Genomic DNA, 12430 nt, shown 5'->3' with positions numbered 1-12430 from the left:
AGGATGTCGATAATCTTTTAACACTCAAATCCTAGTTTAACCATTTAGTTTAATATTTAACAGCTTTTTTCTTCCCTTAAGAAAAAATGCTAAATTAGTGAGCTCTGAGCTGAAGTCTGCAGCTAAGTAGATGTTCCCCTCTAGTCCTCTTTGGTCCTTTCTGTGCAGATGTTGAAGGATGGGCTGGATTGATGTGGAACTTTGTTCCAACAGAGGCCATGTGTTCATGATGGAGAGATTACTTAGAGCTCATCTCCACAGGCGACCCTCTTCCATGTTCTCCTGCAGTAATAACTATTTATAATTTGGAATTTTTGATTTTGTTTTTTTCTGGAGTAGAGGAATTAAATGTTTGTGTTTGATTAAACCCCTGAAAGAGAAGCTCCTCTTGCTAAGGAATATGAAAGCTAATTAAGGAGAAGCAGCATTCCAAAATAAAGTAAGTGTGTTGTCAGGGTGAAGAAGAGAATATTAGCATCCTGTAATGTTGCTTGGATGCAGAGCATGACGCAGAGAGTGAAAGAAATGCAGGCAAAGCAGGGGTCCTGTCACCAGGGGACTCACGACATAGTCTCTCCTAAGGAGCTTGATTTGATCCTGTTGACACGAAGAGGTCATTGAGAGGCTAAAACAAGAATAATCCTACCTGAGAAAGAAGCTCAGAGGAAGAGGAAAGAAAGAAGGAATGGCCCTTTCCCAGGGACTGTTGACATTCAAGGATGTGGACATCATGTTCTCTCAGGAGGAGTGGGAATGCCTGGACCCTGCTCAGAGGGCCTTGTACAGGGACGTGATGCTGGAGACCTACAGGAACCTGCTCTCCCTGGGTGAGGGTAACTCTTCTCCGGAAGTTGGAAGCCTTTCTGCTGGATTTGCAATCAAGGAGTTATCACCAAGAGAGGACATTAATAAAGGAGAATTATACCATCTAGTGATACTGGACAGAAATGAAAACCATGGCATCAAGGATTTTGAGCTCAAGGAAGTCTGTGCAGATGTGCAGGAGTGTGAGAGTGAGTGGGGATGTGATGCAAGAAATGACAAAGAAGTACTTTTGACCCATAACAAAAATCTCAGTCATGGAGAAGTTCACAATAATAAATCCTTAATTAATTTTCAAAAAAAAAAAAAAAAAAAGACAAGATACAAAAGAGTAACCGCAGTATGATTTTATACACATAGTGTCTAAAAGCTCACCAAAGGTAAAGTATTTATTTATTGATAAACACAAAGGTAGCAAAAATTTTAAAGAAATGTAAATAAGTACTGTAAAAATCAAGACAGTCATTACCTCTAAGGCAATGCAAAAATTTGGGATCAAGAAAGATAAAGAAGTAGATTATACCCTGTTAGCAATGTTTTAATTCTTGATCTGGGTGATATTTTCCACAGATGGCAACACTAACCTCTATGACCTTCCATTGTGACTAACACCCCTAATAGAAAATGGGTGTTTGTGACTGCTTAGACAAGTAGTATACGGAGTCAGTTAAGTCATGAATAGGATAAAGCTTCTGCCTTGCTCTCTGTCAGGATACTTGCCTTTGGAATCCAATTACTATGGTGTGAGGAAGTTCAAATTAGCCCATGAAAAGGGACCTCATGGAGAGACTACATGGAGAGGTCTTACTGGAAAGGAACTGAGGCATCCAGCCAACTGCCAACATTAATCACCAAGCTCATGAGTGAATAAGACTTCAAGCCTTTTAGCTGAAGTCAGACACAGTATAACAGAGAAAAGCCAACTCCTGGTGCCCCTGTCTACATTCCTTGCTCACAGAATTCATAAGCATAATAACGGATATTTTAGACTGCAAGTTTTAGGTTTATTTGTTATGTTTTCATGGTAATTAGAATAAGCGGTCAGTTTATAACAATTTGTTAAACTGTACTAACAGGTTCATAAAGTTTTGAATATATATTATATTTTTTCACAATAAAATTGTTTTTAAAAACTCAGACTTTTAATCATGTAGCTTTTTTTCTATTTTGTCTTATATGGTATTTGATATGTTGTTTTTTCTTTAACTTCCAGCACTTATAGACCAGCAAAATATGGTCCAAAGCACATTGGTAAAGTTGATAGATTCCATAAATTCAACTCTAAAAAGCTCTACCTTTCCATTTCCCCTGTTCCCATCCTTATTATATCTCTTTTGACACACTGAGTAGACTCAACTTCAAAATCTATATTCCCTGTACCCACTCCAATCCATATTGCACACTACTATGTTATTTTTCTAAAACACATCTCAGATAATAATCACTTCCCTGATTAAAAAAGAAAAACAATGGTGTCAACTTATGATTTAAGAAGGCAAATCAAGAACATATGCTTATAATCTGTCCCACTTAAGAATACACTAAAATAAGGGTGAAGTAGAAAACAGAAAAGTATATACATCAATAAACAGAATGTAATATGTAGGATGTGGGTAAGAAACTCTAAAACTTCTCTGGAAGACAAAAAATAGACAGAGACGAGTGGACTGATAAAAACAAAGGTTTAAAAAATGTTAACAGTAGCAGAGGATATAGTAGAATGGCCCTGAAGAATATCAAGAAATGCTGGACTCCAGAAATATAGTGACAGCAGAGGTAGGCATGAGAAGAGGGGGTGGGAACTTGAGGGATTGAGTGCATGTAAGTGCAATGGTCCACCCACTCTTGACCCAGTCTTTCTAGTCCAATTACAAGGAAAACCATACAGATCCAAAATAAGTCATCTCTAAAGAGTTTGAACAAATAGTCTTAGAAGAAACAGAATGATGGGATACCTGTCACAGTTATAGAGTCTCCATGCATGTTTCATGTTATGCGTTTGGGGATACCTACATAATAGCTAAATTCCTGCCAGCATATTACTAGCTGAAGTCTGCCAGCCTGAAAGTCCCACCCACTATTGGAAATGAGTGGATATTCAAGGATCACCAAACATGTGAAAAAAACTTACAACACAAATAAGAAAGCTAACCTCTGATCCCAGATGAAAGAATGATATTTCAAACATTGGAGAGAAAAAAAAAAAAAAACTATATCTAATTGGTATCCTTAGAACAATTCTAGATTTTGTATTCATAAAAAATAGAATGGGGTTCTATGAAAAGTCAGGAAAAAAAATTATGAAAAAAGAAATACCCCTTGAAAATCAGGAGAGCTAAAAAAGTGACAGAAGAATTAAGGAAACCTTGTAGAATTTAGAGCAAAACAAGAAACTGAAAATGTGGGAGACATAAAGGTATACTCCATGTTGTCAAATAGACAAATAATAGAATTCCTGAAAAGAGAAAATATAGTACAGATTATAAGAAACTAATAGCAGAAAATTTTACAGTAACAAAAAGTGACAGGAGCCTTAAAATTGACAGGACCACTAAGCACAGAAAAGGATTAAGTATACTCACGCATACACACAACACATGGACACAATGACTTCAACTAAAATCTCAGTGATTTTTTTTCCATATACCAGGGATGAAGAAAATAACAAATAGCTTACAGAAAGGAAAGAAAAAACAACCACAAAAATAAATACTGAGATAGAAAACAAAAACTGAACAAAAGTAAGAATGGCATCAGAGTTTGCCTCAGAAAAACTGCATACTAAAAGACAATAGAAAATGGAAAACGACTCTAAAGCTTTAAACGTAAGTAATTTTCTCTATGAGCTATATGTCCACTAAAATAAAATTTTAAAGTATGAGTTCAGGATTAAACATAAGAAATCTTATCTGCTATCCATCTTTAACTGGGAAGTTACTTGCAGATGTACAAAAGCAAACTGAAAGAGTAAATCAAAAGGAAGAAGATGGGGTACCCAGGGAAAAGTAAATACTAGCCAGGAGGGCACTGAAGAGAAGTGCACAATGAAAGTTACGCACCAAGCCTCCAGAGTAAACACTGAAACTGAAAGCAGAAGAAATAGTGTCTTGAGAGTAAAGGTGAGGTGTTAGAAGATCATTAGGATAACAAAGACTGAAAATGCAATATAAAATAAAGCAATTAGATACTATGAAGGGATCATTATAAAAAATAATATTATTTAACACATTAGTTATAAATTGCTTTGTGATGAACCACATATACATATATACATATATAATGCAGGAAAAGTAAATCTGGTATTAAAAGTCCTTCAAAATCATCTTTTCCTGATGCTGATAGATTTTTTCCATGTATTTGCTCTCAAGGTAAATTACATGACTAGTAATTGTTGCATAGTAAATGTTTATTCTTGCCTTTTAAAAAAAATGTTTTCCTTTGGGGGAATGCCCTCTCACCTCCATCTCATATGAGCATGCTGAAATTCTGTTTATTCAAATCACCATGGGTATAACACAGACAAACGGCTTCATTCACGGGTGTACCTGTCATACAGGAAGAGTTATCTTTCTGAAATCTCTCTTGATTTGCAGCCAATACATGACTTTTCTTTCTCCTTTATACCTCAAGAGCACCTTGTTTCACCTCTCTAATGATGTTTATTATGTGCCACATACTACAGATGTTTAAGTACTTGTTTCATTCTCCCTATGGGACTGAATATTTTCTAGGAGCAGACATTCTTACTTACTTCTATATTCAGCAGCTTGGCCACTATAGGGGCTTGCTAAATATATCTTGAATCAAGACGACAGACCAAATCTCCTTAAGCCTTGTCTAGATAAAAAATCTTGGATAGAGGTTGTTAAGACAAAGTTCCAGGGAGTGCTTTTTCACAAAGCTCTTCAGAGATTCCTTCCCTATTTACTTCATAAAAATGAACATTTCAAAAGGACACTACATAATGATCAAGGGATCAATCCAAGAAGAAGATATAACAATTATAATTGTTTATGCACCTAACATAGGAGCACCTCAATACATAAGGCAAATGCTAACAACAATGAAATGAGAAATCGACAGTAACACAATAATAGTAGGAGACTTTAACACCCCAATTACACCAATGGACAGATCATCCAAACAGAAAATAAATAAGGAAACAAAAGTTTTAAATGACACAATAGACCAGATAGATTTAATTGATATTTATAGACTATTCCACCCACAAGTGAGAATACACTTTCTTCACAAGTGCACACGGAACATTCTCCAGGAAAGATCACATCTTGGGTCACAAATCAAGCATCGGAAAATTTAAGAAAATTGAGATCATATCAAACATCTTTTCTGACCACAATGCTATGAGATTGGAAATCAATTACAGGAAAAAAACTGCAAAAAACACAAACACATGGAGGCTAAACAGTGTGCTACTAAATAACCAGAGATCACTGAAGAAATCAAAGAAGAAATAAAAAGTACCTAGAGACAAATGACAATGAAAACAAGATGACCCAAAACCTATGCGATGCAGCAAAAGCAGTTCTAAGAGGGAAGTTTATAGCAATACAAGTCACCTCAAGAAAGAAGAAAAATCTCAAACGATCCAACCCTACATCTAAAGCAACTAGAGAAAGAAGAACAAAGCAAACTCAAAGTCAGTAGAAGGAAAGAAGTCACAAAGATCAGAGCAGAAATAAATGATATAGAAACAAAGAAAACAATAGCAAAGATCAATGAAACTAAAACTGGTTCTTTGAGAAGATAAACAAAATTGATAAACCCTTAGCCAGACACATCAAGAAAAAAATGGAGAGGACACAAATCAGTAAAATTAGAAATGAAAAAGGAGAAATCACAACTGACACTGCAGAAATACAAAGGATTATAAGAGACTACTACAAACAAGAATATGCCAATAAAATGGACAACCTGGAAGAAATGGACAAATTCCTGGAAAGGTACAATTTTCCAAGACTGAACCAGGAAGAATTAGAAAATATAAACAGACCTATCACAAGTAATGAAATTGAAACTGTAATTAAAAATCTTCCAACAAACAAAAGTCCAGGACCAGATGGCTTCACAGGCAAATTCTACCAAACATTTAGAGAAGAGCTAACACCCATCCTTCTCAAACTCTTCCAAAAATTTGTAGAGGGAAGAACACTCCCAGATTCATTCTACGAAGCCACCATCGCTCTGATACCAAAACCAGACAGAGATGTCACAAAGAAAGAAAATTATAGACCAATATCACTGATGAACATAGATACAAAAATCCTGAACAAAATACTAGCAAACAAAATCCAACAACATATTAAAAGGATCATACACAATGATCAAGTGGGATTTATCCCAGGGATGCAAGGATTCTTCAATATATGTAAATCAATCAATGTGATACACCATATTAACAAATTGAAAAGTAAAAACCATATGATCATCTCAGCAGATGCAGAGAAAGCTTTTGACAAAATTCAACACCCATTTATGATAAAAACTCTCCAGAAAGTGGCATAGGGCTTCCCTGGTGGCGCGGTGGTTGGGAGTCCGCCTGCCAATGCAGAGGACAGGGGTTCAAGCCCTGGTCCAGGAGGTTCCCACGTGCCATGGAGCAATGGAGCCTGTGCGCCACAACTGCTGGGCCTGCGCTCTAGAGCCCACGAGCCACAACTATGGAAGCCCACGTGCCTGGAGCCCGTGCTCAGCAATGGGAGAGGGCAGCGCAGTGAGAGGCCTGCGCACCACAATGAAGAGTAGCCCCCGCTCACTGCAACTAGAGAGAGCACATGCGCAGCGGGGAAGACCCAACACAGACAAAAATAAATAAATAAAATAAATAAATTAATTAAAAAAAAGAAAAGAAAGTGAGCATAGAGGGAACTTACCTCAACATAATAAAGGCCACATATGACAAACCCACAGCAAACATCATACTCAATGGTGAAAAACTGAGAGCATTTCCACTAAGATTAGGAACAAGACAAGGATGTCCACTCTCGCCATTCTTATTCAACATAGTTTGGAAGTCCTAGCCATGGCAATTGGAGAAGAAAAAGAAATAAAAGGAAAACAAATTGGAAAAGAAGAAGTAAGACTGTCACTGTTTGCAGATGACATGATACTATACATAGAAAATCCTAAAGATGTCACCAGAAAGCTACTAGAACTAATCAATGAATTTGGTAAGGTTGCAGGATACAAAATTAATGCACAGAAATCTCTGGCATTCCTATACACTAACACCGAAAAATCAGAAAGAGAAATTAAGGAAACAATCCCATTTACCATCTCAAGAAAAAGAATAAAATACCTAGGAATAAACCTACCTAAAGAGGCAAAAGACTTGTACTCAGAAAACTATAAAACACTGATGAAAAAAATCAAAGATAAACAGATGGAGAAATATACCATGTTCTTGGATTGGAAGAATCAATAATGTGAAAATGACTATACTACCCAAAGCAATCTACAGATTCAATGCAAGCCCTATCAAACTACCAATGGCATTCTTCACAGAATTAGAACAAAAAATTTTACAGTTTGTATGGAAACAGAAAAGACCCCGAATAGCCAAAGCGATCTTGAGAAATTAAAACGGAGCTGGAGGAATCAGGCTTCCCGACTTCAAGCTATACTACCAAGCTATAGTAATCAAGACAGTATGGTACTGGCACAAAGACAGAAATATAGATCAGTGATAAAGGATAGAAAGCCCAAAGATAGACCCACACACATATGGTCACCTAATTTACGACAAAAGAGCCAAGAACATACAATGGAGAAAAGACAGCCTTTTCAATAAGTGGTGCTGGGAAAACCAGACAGCTACATGTAAAAGAATGAAATTAGAACACTACCTAACACCATATACAAAAATAAACTCCAAATGGATTAAAGACCTAAATGTAAGACGAGACACTATAAAACGCTTAGAGGAAAATATAGGAAAAACACTGTTTGACACAAACCATAGCAAGATCTTTTTTGACTCACCTCCTAGAGTAATGAAAATAAAAACAAAAATAAACAAATGGGACCTAATTAAACTTAAAAGCTTTTGTACAGCAAAGGAAACCATAAACAAGATGAAAAGACAATCCTCAGAATGGGAAAAAATATTTGCAAATGAAATAACAAAGAATCTCCAAAATATACAAACAGCTCACGGAGCTCAATATCAAAAAAGCAAACAACCCAATTAATAAATGGGCAGAAGACCTAAATAGACATTTCACCAAAGAAGACATACAGATGGCCAAGAGGCACATGAAAAGATGCTCAACATCACTAATTATTAGAGAAATGCAATTAAAACTACAGTGAGATATCACCTCATGTCGGTCAGAATGGCCATTATCAAAAAATCTAGAAACAATAAATGCTGGAAAGGGTGCGGTGAAAAGGGAACCCTCCTGCACTGTTGGTGGGAATGTAAATTGATACAACCATTATGGAGAACAGTATGAAGGTTCCTTAAAAAACTGAAAATAGAACTACCATATGACCCAGCAATCCCACTACTGGGCATATACCCTGAGAAAACCATAATTCAAAAAGAGACATGTACCACATGTTCACTGCAGCACTATTTACAATAGCCCAGGACATGGAAGCAACCTAAATGTCAATAGACAGATGAATGGATAAAGAAGATGTGGCACATATATACAATGGAATGTTACTCAGCCATAAAAAGAAACAAAATTGAGTTATTTGTAGTGAGGTGGATGGACTTAGAGTCTGTCCTATAGAGTGAAGTAAGTCAGAAACAGAAAAACAAATACCATATGCTAACGCATATATATGGAATCTAAAAAAACAAAAAAAAAAGGTACTGATGAACCTAGTGGTAGGGCAGGAACAAAGACATAGACATAGAAAATGGACCTAAGGACATGGCGGGGGAGGGGGAAGCTGGGGTGAAGTGAGAGTAGCAGCAACATATATACACTACCAAATGTAAAATAGTTAACTAGTGGGAAGCAGCAGCATAGCACAGGGAGATCAGCTCTGTGCTTTGTGATGACCTAGAGGGGTGGGATAAGGAGGGTGGGAGGGAAGCGCAAGAGGGAGGGGATATGGGGATATATGTATACATATGGCTGATTCACTTTGTTGTACAACAGAAACTAACACAGTATTGTGAAGCAATTATACTCCAGTAGAGATCTATAAAAAAAATAAAAAATAAAATAAAATAAAATGCTAGGTTGCAGCTTTTATTATGTCAGCCCCAATTTAAGCCCACTTAGCCAAATATTTAAGACCTTTCTCTGTTAGGTTGTAGGTTTCTTTCAGATCCTTCATTTTAATAATCATATAATGTATATTTGCACTCAAAACTATTAGCTGAAAGTATGATTTAATAAGTTAATGAAGTATTTTGTATAGGAGATCTAAGCTTGCCTACCAATTTTTAGTTCAAGCAGTCATAGATATGCTATGGAGAAAGCACCTGGAAGTTAAAGTTCTTGTTTCACTTTTTAAAAAATCCATGAAAGAGAAATAAAATTCCTGCCACCCTCACTCAGTAGGATACCACAAAGATTAATCAGGTAATGCAATAAAAAGTGCTTTGAGCTATTCATACATATGGTGCTTTACAAAGGTACTTCATTGTAATTATTCTCTGCATTTACCTTTAATGCCATATCTAAAGGATTTTGAATTAGAAAAGAAACTTTTCCAGTATACAAAAGTTTTCTCAAAGTCATCTGTTCCAATCTTGACCTGTAGCTAATTTTTCTCAATTAATATCCTCATATTACACAATTTGTTGTATTGTAGATTAGCGTAATGAATTAAGCAGGATAATGTATATAAAGTTCCTGGTTCTTGGTAAGATCCCAGTAAATGCTTGTTTTTGTTATTGTTTGTAATAGTTATAGTAGAAATTGTTTTAGAAGTTACATCAATGAAATTTTCAGGAGTATCTGGAAAAAGAGGGAAGCCCATTACAGTTGGAATGTCAGCATTTAATAGACTATTCAGAATAAATTAACAGAGATCAAATTCTTGGATGATAGTTGCTTGTTTGTGTATTTTTGTGTAACCTGTTGTCAAATCATGTCACATTTTAAAATTGAACTTTCAACAGAATAGAGAGCCTAGAAATAAACCCACACACCTATGATCAATTAATCTTTGACAAAAGAGGCAAGAATATACAATGGGGAAAAGACAGTCTCTTCAGCAACTGGTGTTGGGAAAATTGGACGCCTCATGTAAATCAGTGAAGTTAAAACACACTCTCACACCATACACAAAAATAAACTCAAAATGGCTTAAAGACTTAAATATAAGACAGGACACCATAAAACTCCTTGAAGAGAACGTAGGCAAAACATTCTCTAACATAAATTGTACCAATATTTTCTTAGGTCAGTCTCCCAAGGCAATATAAATAAAAGGAAAAATAAACACATGGGACCTAATCAAACTTATAAGCTTTTGCACAGCAAAGGAAACCATAAACAAAATGAAAAGACAACCTACAAACTGGGAGAAAATACTTGCAAACAATGCAACCAACAAGGGCTTAATTTCCAAAATATACAAATAGCTCACACAACTCAATAACAAAAAAACAAACAACCCAATTGACAAATAGACAGAAGACCTAAATAGACATTTCTCCAAAGAAGATATACCGATGGCCAACAGGTCAACAGGCATATGAAAAGATGGTCAACATTGCTAATTATTAGAGAAATGCAAATCAAAACTACAATGAGGTACCACCTCACACCAGTCAGAATGGACATCCTTAAAAAGTCTGCAAATAACCAGTGCTGGAGAGGGTGTGGAGAAAATGGAAACCTCATACACTGTTGGCAAAAGTGTAAGTTTGTGCAGCCACTGTGGAGAACGGTATGGAGGTTCCTCAAAAAAAACTAAAAATAGAGTTGCCATATGATCCAGCAATCCCATTCCTGGGCAAATATCCAGAGAAAACTATAATTTGAAAGACACATGCACCCCAATGTTCATTGCAGCACTATTTACAATAGCCAAGACATGGAAACAACCTAAATGTCTATCAACAGATGAATGGATTAAAAAGATGTGGTATATATATATATACAATGGAATATTACTCAGCCATAAAAAGAATGAAATAATGTCATTTGCAGCTACATGGTTGGACCTAGAGATTATCATGCTAAGCGAAATAAGTCAGAAAGAAAAAGACAAACACCGTATGATATTACTTATATGTGGAATCTAAAATATGCCAAAATGAAAAATCTATGAAACAGAAACAGACCCACAGACATAGAGAACAGACTCGTGGTTGTCAAAGGGGAGGGGGTGGGGGAGGGTTGGATTGGGAGTTTGGGGCTAGCAGATACAAACTATTATATATAGAATGGTAAGAAACAAGGTCCTTTTGTATAGCACAGGGAACTATATTCGATACCCTGTAATAAACCATAATGGAAAAGAATATGAAAAAGAATACATATATATGTATATATATATGTGTGTGTGTGTGTGTGTGTGTATATATATATGTATAAAACAATCACTTTGCTGCACACCAGAAACTAAAAGAACATTGTACATCAACAATTCTTCAAAAAAATAAAATAAATAAAATAAAACTGAACTTTGAAAAACTGTTCACAGTGATTGCCTAGGTGTGATAGGCCAAGTTGTTCAAGAAGCAATTCAACACTAAGTGATCATTATTGAAACATGTTCTTTTCTGGAATACAGGGTATATAACCCAAAGACAGACTGCTTTAAATGTATTAATAAATTGGATCTATTCATAGCCAATGTTAAATAACATCGTATGTTGAACAAAAATCATGGTGATAAACCTATATGCATTACACTAAGCCTATAGGCATCACACTTCCTGATTTCAAAATATATTACAAGCTACAGTATTCAAAACAGTTTAGTACCGGCATGAAAACATACATATTAATCAGTGAAAGAAATATAGAGCCCAGAAATAAACCCATGCATGTACAGTCAACTGATTTTCGGCAAGGGTGTCAAGAATACCCAGTGAGAAAAGGATAATCTTTTCAATAAATGGTATTGGGAAAAATGGATATTCATACACAAGAGAATGAAACTAGACCCCTATCTTAGACCACTCACAAAAATAAATATGAAATGGATTAAAGACTGAAATGTAAGACCTGAAACCACATAACTCCCAGAAGAAAACAGAGGGGACAACCTCTTTGACATTGGTCTTGGCAATGATTTTATGGGTATGGCACCTGAAGAACAAACAAGAGCAAAAATAAACAAGTAGGGCTACATCAAACTAAAAAACTTTTACACAGCAAAATAAATGAGCAATAAAGTAAAAATGTAACCTACGAAATGGGAAAAAATATTTGCAAATCACATGGCTGATAAGGTGTTAATCTCCAAAATACATAAGAAACTCATACCACTCAATACCAAAATAAAACAAACAAAAACAATCCAATTAAAAAATGAGTGAAAGATCTGAATAGACTTTTTTCCAAAGACATACAGATGGCCAACAGGTACACTAAAAGATGCTCAACATCATTAATCATCAGGGAAATGCAAATCAAAACCACAATGAGATATCACCCCACACATGTCA

The 12430-nt window shown here is 35.6% G+C and overlaps 1 protein-coding gene across 1 annotated transcript; it reads left to right on the top strand.

Annotated features, from left to right (window-relative positions):
- Positions 1-659: 659 nt before the first annotated feature.
- Positions 660-1168, top strand: LOC132360134 (zinc finger protein 677-like). Its single transcript, XM_059915221.1, has one exon. It carries the CDS (start codon positions 686-688, stop codon positions 1166-1168), a length of 483 nt encoding a protein of 160 aa, XP_059771204.1. The 5' UTR covers positions 660-685.
- The last annotated feature ends 11262 nt before the right edge of the window (positions 1169-12430 follow it).

This window comes from Balaenoptera ricei, chromosome 2 (genome assembly GCF_028023285.1).
Source record: "Balaenoptera ricei isolate mBalRic1 chromosome 2, mBalRic1.hap2, whole genome shotgun sequence".
In the NCBI taxonomy this organism is placed as follows: domain Eukaryota; kingdom Metazoa; phylum Chordata; class Mammalia; order Artiodactyla; family Balaenopteridae; genus Balaenoptera; species Balaenoptera ricei.
Note: the sequence above shows the minus strand (reverse complement) of the source record. Positions and strands in the feature narration are given on the sequence as shown.

Bases quoted from the DNA above. Each gene is read 5' to 3' on its own strand.
- LOC132360134 (XM_059915221.1), top strand. From the start codon at position 686: ATGGCCCTTTCCCAGGGACTGTTGACATTCAAGGATGTGGACATCATG.